This window comes from Anolis sagrei, chromosome 6 (genome assembly GCF_037176765.1).
Source record: "Anolis sagrei isolate rAnoSag1 chromosome 6, rAnoSag1.mat, whole genome shotgun sequence".
In the NCBI taxonomy this organism is placed as follows: domain Eukaryota; kingdom Metazoa; phylum Chordata; class Lepidosauria; order Squamata; family Dactyloidae; genus Anolis; species Anolis sagrei.
In genome coordinates, this window is record NC_090026.1 from 2,235,620 (window position 1) to 2,253,822 (window position 18,203).

Below are 18,203 nucleotides of genomic sequence, written 5' to 3' on the forward strand. Positions count from 1 at the left end.
ACTATACCATCATATTGTAATATTATTAGTAATAATACATGTAATATAATAATATAATAATAATATATTATTAGTAGTATTATAGTGCATTACATTATAATATTCTAAATATATGTATATACAACATACTATATTACATTATATTTTTAGAATAGTACAATATCAGTATTATGCATTACTATATTGTACTATACCATTATATTGTAATATTATTAGTAATAATACATGTAATATAAATATATAATTATAATATATTATTATTAGTATTATAGTGCATTACATTATAATATTCTAAATATATGTATATACAACATACTATATTACATTATATTATTAGAATAGTACAATATCAGTATTATGCATTACTATATTGTACTATACCATCATATTGTAATATTATTAGTAATAATACATGTAATATAAATATATAATTATAATATATTATTATTAGTATTATAGTGCATTACATTATAATATTCTAAATATATGTATATACAACATACTATATTACATTATATTATTAGAATAGTACAATATCAGTATTATGCATTACTATATTGTACTATACCATCATATTGTAATATTATTAGTAATAATACATGTAATATAATAATATAATAATAATATATTATTAGTAGTATTATAGTGCATTACATTATAATATTCTAAATATATGTATATACAACATACTATATTACATTATATTATTAGAATAGTACAATATCAGTATTATGCATTACTATATTGTACTATACCATTATATTGTAATATTATTAGTAATAATACATGTAATATAAATATATAATTATAATATATTATTATTAGTATTATAGTGCATTACATTATAATATTCTAAATATATGTATATACAACATACTATATTACATTATATTATTAGAATAGTACAATATCAGTATTATGCATTACTATATTGTACTATACCATCATATTGTAATATTATTAGTAATAATACATGTAATATAATAATATAATAATAATATATTATTAGTAGTATTATAGTGCATTACATTATAATATTCTAAATATATGTATATACACTATATTATATTACATTATATTATATTTATTATTAGAATAGCACAGGAGACAAGCCTTCCCTTTCCTCCCCAATGGGACATCCTTTCCAACATTTAAACACGGCCCTCACATCCCCGTCTCTCAGCCTTCTTTCTTTTCACCAAGCCAAACATTCCCAGCTCCCTCCATTTTCAGACCGTTTATCATTTTTGGTGGTCCTTCTCTGGACACCTTCCACCTTAGAGTCAATCTCTTTCTTGAATTGCTTTGCCCAGAACTGGACTCAGGGGGTTGTTATTCCAGGTAAAGAGGTCTCACCAAAACAGAATAGAAAAGGACTCGGACTTCCCTCGAACCTGACGCGAGGCCCCTATGGATGCCTCTAGCTCCTCCAACCAGACTTTTGCCTCCTCTGCAAAAAGTTGTGCTTCCATGCTGGCCTTCTTGAACCTAGATTTTGGACTGCAAAAACATTCTCCTTTTGTCTGTTGCATTGCATTCAAGTTGTTGTCGACTTTTGGTGACCTATCACAGGGTTTTCTTAGCCAGATTTCTTACTTGAAGGTTTGCTACCATTGCTTTCCTTTTGAGACTGAGAGAGCGCGACTTGCCCGACATCACTGGGGATTTAAACCTGAGTTCCAGTCCAGTACATAAACCACACAAGCTTGCACTTGTGCAATTTTGGGACTCTGATTTCTGGCGAATGCTGCCCTTGGGCCTTGGCCTGCACCCATGTGCTGGAGGCCTCTCAGTTGCTATTTTCCCCCAATGCTGGGATTTTTATTCCCTGATTCTGATTTCTAAGATGCTATTCTGACCTTGGTAGGTGCTGTCCTTTGAAAATTGCACTCTCTTGTGTTATTTATTGATTTATTTCTCTGCTGGGTGCTTGGAATTCTCTTCCTCTGTCTCTCCAGAAACCATTGAGATCTGGAGCACTAATTATCTACCCATATTTTCTCAAGTCTAGTGTGCCATTGAATCTAATGCGCACTTCAGTTTTCAAAACTCAAAGCAAAAAAGGTACCGTATATTCTGGGGTACTAGACGACTTTTTATGCCTGGAAAATCTTATTAGTATGCCGGGTATAAATTGAAATAAGTTAAGGAAAAAATAAAGTTGCCCTTAGTGGCATGGCTTGAGGAGGGAGGGTAGAGGAAAGGAAGGCATGGGGAGGAGATATGGCAGGCTGCATTGCCACACAGACGGGGTGATGGCCCACTGGGCTTTCCCTTTCCCTCCATTCAAGGACCTCCTCTGCCCTTGCCGCTTACCTCCTCCGAAGGCTTGCCTAGGCCCAAGGAAGTGCCTCCAGACGCCGACTCCTAGCCGCGCTGGGCGACGGTGTGCCTTGGATGTGCTCCCAGAGGCATACTGGGAGCAGTAGTTCCCCAACTCCTACTGCTCCCAGCATGCCTCTGGGAGCACTTCCAAGGCATCGTGTTGCCCAGCTCTGCTTGGAGTCGGTGTCCAGAGGCCCAAGGAAGTGTCTCCGGATGACTCCTAGCAGCACTGGGCAACAACATGCCTTGGATGTGCTCCCAGAGGCATTCTGGGAGCAGTAGGAGTCGGGGTACTACTGCTCCCAGCATGCCTCTGGGAGCAGTTCCAAGGCACGCTGTTGCCCAGCGCTGCTTGGAGTCGGTGTCCAGAGGACCAAGGAAGTGTCTCTGGATGACTCCTAGCAGCGCTGGGCGATGGTGTGCCTTGGATGTGCTCCCAGAGGCATCCTGGGAGCAGTGGGATTCAGGGAACTACTGCTCCCAGCATGCCTCCGGGAGCACATCCAAGGCACGCTGTCGCCCGGCGCTGCTTGGAGTTGGCATCCAGAGGTCCAAGGAAGCGTCTCCGGATGACTCCTAGCAGCGCTGGGTGACGACATGCCTTGGATATCCTCCCAGAGGCCTGTTGGGAGCAGTAGGAGTCAGAGAACTACTGCTCCCAGCATGCCTCTAGTAGCACATCCAAGGCACGCCATCGCCCAGTGCTGCTAGGAGTAATCTGGAGACGCTTCCTTGGGCCTAGGCAAGCCCAGTGGCCTTCAGAGGAGGTAAGCAGCGAGGGCAAGGAGGTCCTTGAACAGTGAGTGATGGAGGCATAGTCTTTGAAGAGGCAGTAGTCTTAAAATCCAAGTATATCCCTAACTCTGTATTTTATCATCAAAAGTTGGGGAATCGTTTTATACCCCCCGTTGCCTTGTATTCCGGAATATACGGTATTTTGCTGACAAACGTAATGTGCAGTGTCCAAAAGTGCGTTCTTTGTGGTATGCCCATTACAGTTAGAATTTCTTCTTTAAAAACAATTGTGTTAGAACACCAAGTCTTCCAGCAATGGGAAAGAAAACCTTGGAGTGCATCTCTGCTGCAGAGCGAATCCACGTTAATTGCCTTGGTGCAGTGCTATGGGATCATGTGGGCTGTAGTTTGACCAGGCCTTGAGCCTTCTCTGCCAAAGGATGTTGATGCCCCACCAAACTACAATTCCACGATCCCATAGTATTGAGCTGTGGCCATGAAATGAGAGATGGAATCCCTCCAGTAGGAGCTCCAGGGGCCTCCGAAGCCCCTTCCTCTATGGCTTTGTCTCAGCACTAAGATGCAATTCTAATTTTGGTAAGGTCATTTAGCAAAAAAAGGTGATTTGAGTAAATACAGTATCTCAAACAAGCACAATGTATATATTGAGTAGAGTAAATGTTGTGCAGAGCCCTCGATGGCACAGCGGGTTAAACCCTTGAGCTGCTGAACTTGCTGAGTGAAATGTCGGCAGTTCGAATCTGTGGAGCTGGGTGAGCTTCCTTTGTTAGGCCCAGCTTCTGCCATCCTTGCAGTTTGAAGACATGCAAGTGTGTGTAGATTAATAGGTATCACTTTGGCTGGAAGGTAATGGTGCTCCATGCAGCCATGCCAGCCACATGACCTTGGAGGTGCCTACGGACAACTCCGACTCTTCGGCTTAGAAATGGAAATGAGCACCACACCCCAGAGTTGGACTCGAGGAAAACCTTCAAAATTTGAAATGGCACACACACCTTCCCCTTTTCACTTTGAAGAGTAGGCAGGGCAGCCTTCGTGGGAACGGAGAAGTGCAACCACATCTCTTCTCTCTCCTTCCGCAGGTTGGGGAACATTGCGGAGGTGGACCTGGGCATCGCTCCTCCGGTGATGAAGAGCTTCAAGGAGTTCCTCCTCTCTTTGGACGATTCCATCGACGAGACCGAAGCCGTCAAGCGCTACAATGACTACAAGCTGGACTTCCGTCGGCAGCAGATGCAGGAGTTCTTCCTGGCCCACAAGGACGAAGAGTGGTGAGTCCCTCGAGAGCCGGGCTGCCCAGAGAGAGGATGGGTCTGGGGAGTGGTGGGGCAGGAGGAGACGTTAGGTACGTTAGATATCATTTCCTTTCATAGAATAATCTTTTTGTTTTTAATGGGTGTTGCTCAGTCAAACTTCTAGATTTTGTCTCTGTGCAAGTTGGGTAGATTTCTCCTCTCAATGAATCACAACAGGCAGAGAAATCCATGGCCTGCTTTCTAGAGGGGGACAAATTGCACACTTACCTTGACAGGCTGGTTATTAGAAACTGAGTTATGCAACTCATTTTCACACGTTTGAACCTCTCTGCAATGCTGGCACTGCTGAGCTTCGATGGAAGCAGAGGCTGACCTGCATTGTACAAGTGTATTCTTCCTCCCTCATAAGAGATAGGCACTCACTGAGTGAACAGGAAAGTATTAAAAATATGAAAAAGGAAGCAGAATCATTACAATCACCAGGTCAAAATAATAATAATAATAATAATAATAATAATAATAATAATACTTAAATGTTGTATTTCATTATTCTACTTTCACTTGACTTAGCCGATGGTTTGTTGACCGAAATAAAGGCTACTGACTGACTGACTGAATAATAATAATAACTTTATTTTTATACCCTGCGTCCATCTCCCTGAAGGGCTTTCAGAGTGACAAGCCCAAGGATTACAAATAAAACAGACACAGTAAAAACAATCAATAGCAACAAATTAAAAAAAACATTAAAATCAATTAATATCATAAAAACAATACCTGGGCAATTTGCAACTGGGTTCAGGCTCAGAGTAAGTGCAATGATTCCTTGGGAGAGCCGAGAGAAAGTGCAATAGCCAGAAGGCTGGGTTGCCAGAGTAGTGTCCTTGGCCATTAAAGGGTCATAAGTACAGGAAAGGGGCCAATTAACGTGCCGGAGCTTAAATATGAATACTGTTGAGGTATGGCACAGCATAGCTGGATGGAATCAAGGCAAGAAGAGACAATCTGGAAGAGAAAGTGTGAAGCAGAGGAGCAAAACAAGTCCAAAGCCCACGGGGAGAGGAATAGTGGACTGGGCTTGAAAGGGAAAGCGTGGAAGTAATGCCCAAATGCCACCCCATGAGGTTAATTGGCATGTCTCCAGTTCCCCTAATTCCATTTTAATATTGTCCAATCCCTCAAGAGTTGCATGTCACCTTTGCTAATGACCAGGTCCTCCTGGGCCTCTGGAAAGTCAGTGTTGTTGTTGTTGCCCAGGTCCCTTCCTCCTCCTCCAGTCTAGAAATCTCCCCATGATCTTCTAAAGCAGTCATGGGCAAACTTTGGCCCTCCTTCAGGTGTTTTGGACCTCAACTCCCACGATAATGTAATACAATATAATACTAGTAATAATAATTCAATATTATAATTATATATTTACATTACATGTAATATTACTAATAATACTACAATATAATGGTATAGTGCAATATAGTAATATATACTGATATTGTACTATGCTAATAATATAATATATTGTATGAAAATATATATAGTAAGCCGCTCTGAGTCCCCTTCGGGGTGAGAAGGGCGGCATAGAAATGCTGTAAATAAATAAATAAATAAATTCCTAACCGCCTGTTAGAAATAATAATAATAATAATCCTTTATTTATGCCCCGCTACCATCTCCCGAAAGACTCGGTGCAGCTTACAAGAGGCCGAGCCCAAATACATCAATAAAAAAGCAACAACAGCAATACAAGCAATAAATAAACTCATAAACAAAGCAATAAACAGTAACAATAACACCACGACGCATTAAAAACCTATGGCAGGGCCAAATGGAATAATTAAAAATTTAAAAAATGCTGGGCATGACAAGGTGACATATAACTAGGATAGGTATTTGGAGAGAGAGATGGAGTGAGCAGACTTTATGGGAGTTGATGTCCACAACATCTGAAGGGGGGGGGGGGCAAAGTTCGCCCATGCCTGTCCTAAAGGTTTCAGGTTCAAAGTTGCTCCCAACTTTTGCAAGGATTTGATGCTCAACGATCAGGGAATGTTGAAGCTTTACTTACATATTTCACTACCAAGGAAGGTGTGCAACATACACGCTCAGAGCAAGGAATCCTTTTTTCTCTTCTGTTCATAATGTGTTGGGTGGCCGTGGCCGTCCATCCTCTTGAGGAGAAAAGGAGTTGCAAGGGCCCAATCCCAGGGATGCTGAGGCTCCATCCCTGAGCCTCAAGAGTGTCCTCCATGCCTTTGGCCTGGAAATGGACTGGCTTTTGAGCACTGGTGGCCTGTTGTGCTTGGCCTCCCAGTGTCCAAACTGGGTTTGTCTGCCCTCGAGCATGGAGCGCTCTCTCCAGTCTCGAGGCAGACCAAGGATGAGGCTCCTCTTTTCCTCCTGAACACTTGGTCTTAGGGACCAACACGGAAGAGGGCTTGAGTCCCTATGGAGTGTAACGAGCCTTTGCAACAGAGTCAAAGGGAAGGTGCACTATGCATCACAATGGCTTTTCCCTCCCTTCCTGCAGCCTTCCCCACCTGGGAGTCTCCAGACATGTTGGACTACAACTCCCATGGCTTTGTAGTCCGACGGCTCTGACCAGTGGAGCCCAGTTGGGAAAGGCACCGTGCCCTGGGATGCCCCTGGCTGGGTTTCCTCTCTCTCTCTCTGTTGGTAGCCATTTTACTTTCCTTTGTAGTTCTTTTGGTTTTGCTTTTGGATGTGAACTGTCAATAACGTGGCCTTTTCTCCCCTCCTCCCAAGAACCTCTCACAGGAGACTTCCAAAATCCATCCGTCCTCAGCCTGGAGAATCCATATATAAGCCAATGTTTTTGCCTCCTCCTCCTCCTCCGCTCTCTCCGCTGGGTTTTGCCTTTTTCCTCCTTAGCGTAGACAGCCAGGGCGTTCACTGTGCACAATGCAGTGACTAGCTGAGTGTGACTTGGCAGGATGTAGGCAGCGGCAGGGACTCGCAGGCACACGGCTCCTTCTTTTGTTTTGTTTTCCAAGTCCTGCGGCCCAGCAAGGAGAGAGAAAGAGAGAGAGAGAGACGGAAGGGCTCCAACCTTGGTAAAGCCAAGTGGGGTGCCTTTTTTTTTCCTCCTTTTTTTTTCTTAAAATCCGCTGAAGAAAACTCTCCTCGCTTGGAAGGCTCCGAGTGTGACTCCCCTCAGTGTATGTATGACGCGTTCTGTCTTCTTAAATCAAGAGCTGAGACAAAAAAAAATTAAATACATTCTAAGCGCTTTATCTTTGTAATTTTGAGGTAAACAAAAAAAGTATAGAAGAAAGCGTGCTTTGGATTTGGTTGTGTTGAATGTCCTCCTGCCCCCCTTTTAACCGCCTTTAACCCCAGTTGGCGCTGCTTTTGAAAGGTTCCCCTCCTCACCCTCCGCCAAGAGACACATCCTGCGTCTCTAGAGAGTCATGAAATCACGGGGAAGCGGGGCAGAGGGGGCTCCGCATGGCCAGAGGTCCTCCATAGGGTATAGGACCCTTCCCAGTCACCCACTTGGGGATTTGGAGCATCATGAGTGCTGTGGGGAGCAAGGAGGGAGGTGGTATGCTTGTGCTAACCCAGGGGTCCTCAAACTAAGATCCGGGGGCCGGATGCAGCCCTCCAAAGTCATTTACCTGGCCCTCGCTCAGGGTCAGCCTAAGTCTGAAACGAAAGCACACAACAACAACAAGCCTCCCACAAGGATGTGAGAAGCCTCCCACAAGGATGATAAAACATCAAAAATCATCCAGGCGTCCCCTGGGCAACGTCCTTGCAGACGGCCAATTCTCTCACAACAGGAGCAGTTGCTCCTGACACGACCAAAAAAAAAAAAAAAACCAATTACAACAACAACAATCTCATTAGCAAAAAGCAGGCCCACACTTCCCATTGAAATACTAATAGGTTGTTGAAATTAACTTCACAATTCAGCAGCAGATCAGTTGCACAACTTCAGCGCTTTCCAGTAGCTTCTTCCTGCACAGTATTTTCAGTCAACTGCTCCCACAACCTGCAGCCACGCTGGAACTTTTTATAGACACTTGAGCACATGCCCGGCCATTGTCAGTTTTACCATTGTTTTTCCCCCAGTCTAGATGATATTACAGACTTACCACAGCACAGTTATATCTTGTCTTAGCAGACAGGTTCTTTAATTACATATAGCCTTCGACAAACAACATCACAGCACAAGGAGAAATATACAGTGTACACGACTTCCTTATATACAATTCATTTACACATAGCAATCACTGATTGGCTCCCAACTCATTGACTTAGGCCCAGGATTACATCATTCACAATCACCTGGACTAGGCCAGAACACATTCCCCAAATGATTCCCTATATACAGTTAATGCATGACTCAGCATTTCCAACAGAAGCCTATTAGCAGTGTATTAATATTAATAGGCTTCCAACAGAAGCCTATTACTCAGCTATATTACATTGCAATACATGCACATGCCCGGCCATTGTCAGTTTTACCATTGTCTTTTCCCCAGTCTAGATGATATTACAGACTTACCACAGCACACAGTTATATCTTGTCTTAGCAGACAGGTTCTTTAATTACATATAACCTTCGACGAACAACATCACAGCACAAGGAGAAATATACACTGTACACGACTTCCTTATATACAATTCATTTACATATAGCAATCACTGATTGGCTCCCAACTCATTGACTTAACTCAGGCCCAGGATTACATCATTCACAATCACCTGGACTAGGGCAGAACACTTTCTCTAAATGGACTAGGCCAGAACACATTCCCCACCGAGCTATATACAGTTAATGCATGACTCAGCATTTCCAACAGAAGCCTATTAGCAGTGCGTGACTCAGCTATATTACATTGCAATACATTGTAAAACAGTGTGTTTAAATTGTTCGTCATTTTAATTATTGTATTGCTTTTAAGTGTTTTTTTGCACTACAAATAAGATATGAGTAGTGTGCATAGGAATTTATGGTTTTTTTTTCAAATTATAATCCGACCCTCCAATAGTTTGAGGAGCTATGACCTGGCCCTCTGTTTAAAAAGTTTGAGGACCCCTGTGCTAACTGATTGGCTAGGTTTTGGTGGGGAGCAGCGCAGCAGAACCCAGACAGGTATCGTTCAGGTGTAAGACCAGGTGAGCTTGGGAGGGCATTCATGGGGAGAGAAGGGTCAATGCAAAGAGTGACAGGAGGCAGCTTCTACAAGAGGAGAGATGGAATTTGTCTTCAACTTAGCCCAAGGGGGTGATGGACAGGGGGGTAGGTTAGTGGTGGAGGAAGAGTCAGGTGGACCAGGTAGCCATGCTTCATGAATCCCTTCCCCAAAGACTTCTGACCATTTCTGAGGTGAGGCCCTTTCACGCCACCTAGCTATAGTACTGTGGCTCCACTTTAACCACCACTGCTGCACCCTGGGGGAATTATGAAACTTGGGGACCCCCCCTCAACTGGACATCCCATAGATGTTGGGACCATAGGGCTATAATTGTGTTGCGTGAAAGGGCGCACACAACTGCTGCACCCTGGGGGAATTATGGGACTTGGGGACCCCCTCCCCTCAACTGGACATCTCATAGGTGTTGGGACCATAGCCTTCCCCAGTCTTGGTATAGAAGACTTCCCGTGGGAAGCTGTGGAGAATGGTCCTTTGCCCCTCCTTTGCCCAACTCAAGTGCCACTCAAACTCTGGTCTTTCCGAACCTCAAACGGGCTGCGGAGCTCTTGTGTGGGGAGAGGGGCCTCTGCTTGCCCCAGGCCTTGGGCTTGTGGGCAAACCCTCCTCGGCCCTCGGAGCTCCCCTTTCCCTCGGGCAGCAGCCGTGTTGATTTTTGCCCCCTTTTCCTCGCCCTCAGAAAACGCAGACCCCCATGGCTCCTGGATTCTCTCCCTCCTCCCTGGCTTTGCATGTGTGATGAGTTAGAGGCCGAAGGGCCGTGCTCCTGGTCCCGGCTACGTGTCCGTTGGGGGCTAATGCAGGTCTCCCCCTCCCTCTCCTCTTCTCTGTGTGTCTCCTCCTCCTCCTCCTTGCCTCCTTGCCTTGCCTCCCCCTTCCTTCTTCCTCCTCCCACCCCGGATCGTTGGGCTCCCTCCAGGTTCCGGTCCAAGTACCACCCGGACGAAGCCGGGCGGAGGAAGCAGGAGTCCCACAGCGGCCTCCAGAACCGCCTCAGCGTCTTCCTGTACCTCATGGACAACGGCTGGTTCGAGGGCCTGCAGCTGGACATTGACAAGGCCACCGCCATCATCAAAGTCCTGGACGCCGGTAGGAGACCGACCCAAATCTATTGAACTCGGCCAAAGTGGAGCTCTGGGGCTTTGGGCAGGGAAGGTCTCCAGGGGAGAGACTCAGGCCCCTTCTGCATGGCTATATCGTCCAGATTGTTCTACAAATTTTCAGTTTTTCTCAGTTGCGGAAACGAAATGTGCCGTTTCTTAATAAATTTAACATGCTGAATTCAAATATAATAATTAAATGTGTTAATTGGCTCTGGTTTTTATGCAACAGCTATTTCAATTTTCTCCACAATAGGTAATTCGTTAATGTTATGATAATGCGCCTAACCTTACTGCATGTATATAAACCGTGAATATTTACTAAATTTTAGTCAAATTATAGTGCCAATAGTTTATACATGAGAAATATTTATTTAATTAGTCTATTGTTTATGTTTGTGCAGCAAGAAACTCTATGAGTAGGCCTAATGCAGTTGAAAAGTCTGAAAGTTCAAATGTTGCTTGAATTGTGACTTTAGTTTGTATCCTGTTTGCTTCTCTTGACTTTTCTTTTGTATTCAAGGAAAGGATTCCCTCTTGCAGTGCTCCAGCAGTAGGCTGACAGCATTGACGGAGTCCATTGGCCTTGATCTCTTTTTCCCATAGTGCTTTATTTACACACGTGCGAGGCAGAACTACAGTAAAAAGAACAATGTAGAAGGATGTTTAACGAGACTGTCTCAGTCTTCAACTGACTGACCCTCACCGTTCAAAAGTCTGGCCTTATAGAGGGTTTTCTGGCTTTTGCACACGGCACTAATACTGCGTGATCAAACTTTCTAGAGTATTCTAGAATCTTCCTGTCACGATCCAGAGGTGCAGAAATGCCCAACACAGCAGGAAAGGTTCAAAAATAAGCTTTACTTGGACTATAGCAAGACTAGTGACACTTAACTGCAGTGCCACTAGCAACCAAACATTCTTTAAGGCAGAAAAAGCAACTGAAAGATAAACTGGATTGTCCCGGAGTAAGAGAACATAGAGGCAGCCTTCTGGCAGTTCAAAAAGCAAAACAAAGGTTTTAATGACAGGATTGGAGTACACGGAATCGTAGAGGAAAACCAGTCCAAGGTCAGTACACGAAGAGGTGAGATAACGTAGTCCAGAAAACAGGTAGCGTAGTCAACAAGACGGTCCTAAGTCAGCAAGATGGATGATGACGTCACTTACAGAGTTCAGTCCAGGAGTCAGGGTACACGAAAACACGGGAGCTGTAATCCAAGGATTCAATCAAAAGTTTGGCAGCAACAAAGAATAACACATAATACGACGCTTTGTCCTCTGCGAGGAACTAATGCTAGCAGCCCAATATTTATTTAGCAATCGCTATCGCTACTGAGACTACTCCCTTCTCCCTCATTAGCACTGTCAGCTGAATCATCTCCCCCACCAGATTGATGACCATTCCTCCAACGCTGTTCAAGGCTAGCATCCATCCAGGAGCTCCCCGCTTGCCAATCCCCCATAAAACCTTCAAACTCCTCGCTCGAGGTAGGCTGATTACATATGTTCTGAATCTCCTGTACACAGGTCCAGTCTAATCCACGATCCTCTTCATCTTCACTCGAGGACCTATCAAAACCCCTAAATTCTTCGTCTGAAGTTTGAGTGCTAAAGATATCCCTAACACGCTTTCTTTGCAACTCCCCATCAGAATCGGAATCCCGAGTAACCCGCTTGACTCCCCTGCTTTCCTCCCCTTCTTCCAGTTCCTCAGCAACAAAACCTTCAAATTCCTCTGTGTCAGATGGAGCCAGTAAAATCTCCCTAATGCGCTTTCGCTGCTGTTCCTCCTCCTCCAGCTGTGCAGCCCTCTTCCCCCTTCTCCCTGTAGTAACAACGCTACTTCCATGCTGAACTACAACACTATCCCCCTCCCCAAAGGCCCCCACCGGTGAAGCCGTAGTATGAGAGAGTTCAGAAACGACCGCTGGCCGTTCCTCAGAAGTAGCCAACTTAAGGAGAGAACGATGGAACACAGGATGCACCTTAAGCGACGGGGGAAGGCGCAGGCGAAACGCTACCGCCGAGATCTTCCTTTCAATAGGATAAGGCCCCAAGAACCGTGCACCAAATTTGCCACCTGAGGTTTTAATATGTTTAGACGAGAGCCAAACTAAATCCCCTTCTTTCAACAATTCCCCTTCCTGACGGTATCTATCTGCTTGCCTTTTCTGTGAAACCTTAGCTTCCTGTAAAATCTTATGTGCCACATCATGCAGTGCTAGGAACTCATTGGAACGATACACTGTATCCGATGTTACTACATTTTGTGATGGAGCCGAACCCCAGCGTGGGTGTAAACCATAGGTAAGTTCAAAAGGAGAGTGTTGACTCACACTATGTGTGGCATTGTTGTAAGCAAATTCCGCCACCGGAAGCCACTGCGCCCAATCTCCCGCTTGCTGCAAACAAAAGCATCGCAGGTACTGCTCAAGAAAACCATTGACTCTTTCTGATTGACCATCGGTCTGCGGGTGGAACGCAGAGGAAATATTTAACTTAGTGCCTAATTGTGACTGAAACTGCCTCCAGAATTGGGAAACAAATTGTGGGGCGCGATCAGAAATTATCACCTCTGGAGTACCGTGCAACCGAAAAACGTGCCTGATAAACAAACGAGCTAACATCGGCGCAGATGGAACTTTCGAACAAGGTACAAAATGAGCCATTTTCGTAAACAAGTCAACAATTACCCAAATACATGTAAACCCTCTAACCCGAGGTAGATCAGTAATAAAATCCATCGAAATGATTTGCCAGGGCGTATTCGGAACTGGCAAAGGGGAAAGCAACCCTCTGGGCCTCCCTGGGGGAGATTTACACTGCTGACAGATGGCGCAGCTGTCACAGTACTTGAAAATGTCCTGTCGCATTTTAGGCCACCAGTAATTCCTGGTGATCAACTGCACAGTTTTAAATCTCCCAAAATGCCCTGCTGCCGGTTCATCATGATGAGCCCTTATTACCTCCAAACGCAGTCTCCCAGCAGGTACATACAACTGCCCATTACGTACTAGCGAACCATTAGAACTCTGCAAATTGGGTAACACTGTTTTGCTCCCATTGGACAATAAGGTAAGCTGTTCTTGTGTCCAGATATCACTTTTCTGGCTTGCTACAACTTGATCACTAAGGTCACTGAAATCGCTGATCACATTAAGAGTTGCAGGAGGCAATACAGTTTGGACAATGGGTGCATTAGTAGTCTTATACTCAGACTTACGAGATAGAGCATCCGCTCTCAGGTTATTTTTACCCTCGATGAACTCAATCTTAAAATTGAATCTTGTAAAGAACAACGCCCAACGAATCTGCCTCTGATTAAGTTTACGGGCTGTTAGCAGATGTTCTAGATTACGATGGTCCGTGCGCACTACTACCTGATGCCTAGCCCCTTCAAGCCAATGTCTCCAAATTTCGAATGCTACTTTAATGGCCAACAGTTCCTTTTCCCAAATAGTATAGTTCTGTTCAAAGGAAGTCAATTGCCTTGAATAGAACCCACAGGGACGCAATCTCCCGAAGTTATCTGCCTGAGATAACACTGCCCCCAGCGCGAAATTTGAAGCATCTGCTTCAATCACAAATGGCTTATTCACATCAGGATGAACTAGAATTTTCCCGTTTACAAAACTGCGTTTTAGCGTTTCAAATGACTCCTGGGCCTCTTTAGACCATACAAAGGGTTGATCTTTTTTCAAGAGCCGAGTTAATGGCACAGTGATCTGTGCGTAATAAGGGATAAATTCCCTATAGTAATTAGTAAATCCCAGAAACCTTTGTACATCTTTTTTAGACGTAAGCTCCTTCCAAGAGTCAATAGCATCAATCTTATGCGGATCCATTTTTACCTCCTTTCCAGAGATTACATGCCCTAGAAATTCTACTTCAGTAACATGGAAAGAACATTTAGATGCTTTCGCAAACAAACCATTTTTCCTGAGCCTTCGGAGAACAGTGCGGACATGTTGCTTGTGTTCTTGCACGTTTCTGGAAAAAATAAGTATATCATCAAGATAGACTACCATAAAACGATCTAATAAGTCTTTAAATATGTCATTAATTAATCTCTGAAACACCGCAGGAGCATTACACAGTCCAAACGGCATCACAAGGAATTCATGGGCTCCATAACATGTATTGAAAGCAGTCTTCCATTCGTCACCCTCCTTAATACGAACAAGATTGTAAGCCCCCCTTAAATCAAGTTTGGAAAAAATGGAGGCACCTTGAACCTTAGATAACAGTTCTGGTATAAGTGGCAAAGGATACCGGTCCCTAATGGTGAACTTGTTCAGGATTCGGTAATCACAGACCAATCTTAGCTCTCCAGTCTTCTTAGCTACAAAAAACACAGGTGCTGCAGTAGGTGAACTAGAGGGTCGAATGAATCCCTTAGCCAAATTCTCATCTAAAAATTCCCTTAAGGCTTGTCTCTCTGGGACTGACAGAGCATATAGGCGTCCCGACGGAAGCTTAGCCCCTTCCTCTAATTTAATTTCACAATCATACGATCGATGGGGTGGCAACTGATCTGCCTGCTTCTTGCAAAACACATCGCGGAAGTCCATATAACAGTCTGGTACCCCTTCAAGGTCTGTTTTGTTTACATCAAGCGTACAACATTGGTGTGATATTAACGTAATAGTCTTTTTCCTCCAGTCTATAACCGGGTTAAGACTGGACAGCCAGTTCATTCCCAAAATGACCGTGTATCTAGGTAGACTTATTACATCCCACGTGAATTTACCTTTAACACCCTGTGACTCCCATTCTAACTCACTAGTCTCGAACATAACAGACCTTTGACCAACCAAAGAGCCATCAGCTCCTTCCACCCAAACTGCACTTTTTTTCTTCTTTGTATCAATCTGATGCTCTAATACAAATTGCTCATCCATGTAAGACCCTGTAGCCCCAGAGTCTATCAAAGCCCACGTTGTGAACTTATCACCCATACTGGATGTTAACATTATTTCCATGAAAATGTGATCCTTACTTCTGGGCCATTGCATTACTGGCCCTAATGTGCTGGACCCAGAACACACTAGGGCTGGCCTTTTCCCTGCACCTTGGAACTTTTCAACCCACAACTTCTAGCGAAATGGCCACTTTCGCCACAATATAAGCAAAGATGAAGTTGACGTCGCCGCTCTTTCTCTGCTGATGATAAACGACGTTGGACACCCAGCTGCATTGGCTCCTCCTCTGACCAGCTGCTGCTGCTGCTGCTGCCTCCGCTGCCGCCGCCGCCGCTGCTGATACTAGAGGACCATATAGATGCTCTGCTGAGTCGCCCCTTTCTGCGGGATTCCTGACGAGCCTCTAAACGTAGTACTCTCTTTACCAGCTCATCCCATGAGGCTGGTGGCTCAAAGCGAGCTAATTCATCCTGAAGTGAGTCTGCCAACCCTGCTGCAAACAACACAGTGAAAGCTTTCTCACCCCAATCTAATTGGTGCTTTAAATGATTAAACTTATTCAAATAGTCCATTACAGAGTCCTTCCCTTGTTTTAAACGCTGCAAGGCCCATCCAGCGTTTTCTTCTTGAAGAGGGTCCCCGAAGGCATTAGTAAGAGCTTCACGAAATGCTGCCAAGTTATTTCTTACAGGGCTATTTCCTGTTACTATGGAGACAGCCCACTTAGCTGCACGTCCTGAAAGTAAACTGAGCATAAAAGATACCTTGGAGGTATCAGTTGGAAGTTCTGTTGCAGTTAGCTGCCCAAAATATAAGTCCACCTGAGTAAAAAACACTGGGAGCAGGTCTTTGGTGCCATCAAAACGTTCAGGCAGCATGATACGACCTCTTGGTGGGGCCGGAGGAGCTGCTCCACCTTGTAAATTTGCAATTTGAGCCTGCAATTGCACTACCTGTGCAGCCAAGCCTTCCAAGGTTGCCATAACTTGGCTGTGTGTGTGGGGCAGAGGACAATCTGTCACGATCCAGAGGTGCAGAAATGCCCAACACAGCAGGAAAGGTTCAAAAATAAGCTTTACTTGGACTATAGCAAGACTAGTGACACTTAACTGCAGTGCCACTAGCAACCAAACATTCTTTAAGGCAGAAAAAGCAACTGAAAGATAAACTGGATTGTCCCGGAGTAAGAGAACATAGAGGCAGCCTTCTGGCAGTTCAAAAAGCAAAACAAAGGTTTTAATGACAGGATTGGAGTACACGGAATCGTAGAGGAAAACCAGTCCAAGGTCAGTACACGAAGAGGTGAGATAACGTAGTCCAGAAAACAGGTAGCGTAGTCAACAAGACGGTCCTAAGTCAGCAAGATGGATGATGACGTCACTTACAGAGTTCAGTCCAGGAGTCAGGGTACACGAAAACACGGGAGCTGTAATCCAAGGATTCAATCAAAAGTTTGGCAGCAACAAAGAATAACACATAATACGACGCTTTGTCCTCTGCGAGGAACTAATGCTAGCAGCCCAATATTTATTTAGCAATCGCTATCGCTACTGAGACTACTCCCTTCTCCCTCATTAGCACTGTCAGCTGAATCATCTCCCCCACCAGATTGATGACCATTCCTCCAACGCTGTTCAAGGCTAGCATCCATCCAGGAGCTCCCCGCTTGCCAATCCCCCATAAAACCTTCAAACTCCTCGCTCGAGGTAGGCTGATTACATATGTTCTGAATCTCCTGTACACAGGTCCAGTCTAATCCACGATCCTCTTCATCTTCACTCGAGGACCTATCAAAACCCCTAAATTCTTCGTCTGAAGTTTGAGTGCTAAAGATATCCCTAACACGCTTTCTTTGCAACTCCCCATCAGAATCGGAATCCCGAGTAACCCGCTTGACTCCCCTGCTTTCCTCCCCTTCTTCCAGTTCCTCAGCAACAAAACCTTCAAATTCCTCTGTGTCAGATGGAGCCAGTAAAATCTCCCTAATGCGCTTTCGCTGCTGTTCCTCCTCCTCCAGCTGTGCAGCCCTCTTCCCCCTTCTCCCTGTAGTAACAACGCTACTTCCATGCTGAACTACAACACTTCCATAGTAGAAGTCGCAACATGCATTTTTTCAACCATCACGTGATTGCTTATATCATAAAAACTAGAGCCAATATACATTTTTAAATGTCATTTTTGTTTTCAGCATCCCAAAATCATAAAAGAACAACTATTTTCAGGCCCGCAACTTTTTCTCCGTTGAACAGTGTTATCAAAGCTCATAATCCACATCTACTCTTAGATGTAGAAGGGCCTCAGGCTGGATTTAAATTTTATAAACTATTACATTTGGCCCAGCCATAGGTTTTTAATTCCTTGTGTGTTATTGCTTATTGTTTATTGTTTATATGTGATTTATATTAATTGTATTGTTTTGTTTATTGCTTTCTTGTTTTATTGATGTCTTGTTGGGCTTGGCCTCGTGTAAGCCGCTCCAACTCCCTTGGGAAGATATATATTTTTTTGGTCGTGTCAGGAGCGACCTGAGAAATTGCAAGTCACTCCTGTTGTGAGAGAATTGGCTGTCTGCAAGGACGTTGCCCAGGGGACGCCCGGATGATTTGATGTTTTATCATCCTTGTGGGAGGCTTCTCTCATGTCCCCGCATGAGGAGCTGGAGCT

General features: G+C 44.3%; 1 protein-coding gene across 3 annotated transcripts in view; it reads left to right on the forward strand.

Moving 5' to 3' along the window:
• Positions 1–18,203, forward strand: part of SRRT (serrate, RNA effector molecule) — a 60,021-nt gene that overhangs the window by 12,802 nt on the left and 29,016 nt on the right. For all 3 annotated transcript variants that reach the window (XM_060779808.2, XM_060779809.2, XM_060779810.2), the window contains 2 exons: positions 4,164–4,352; positions 10,434–10,603. In XM_060779808.2, coding sequence (XP_060635791.2) covers positions 4,164–4,352; positions 10,434–10,603 — 359 coding nt within the window. The remainder of the gene's footprint in view (positions 1–4,163; positions 4,353–10,433; positions 10,604–18,203) is intronic.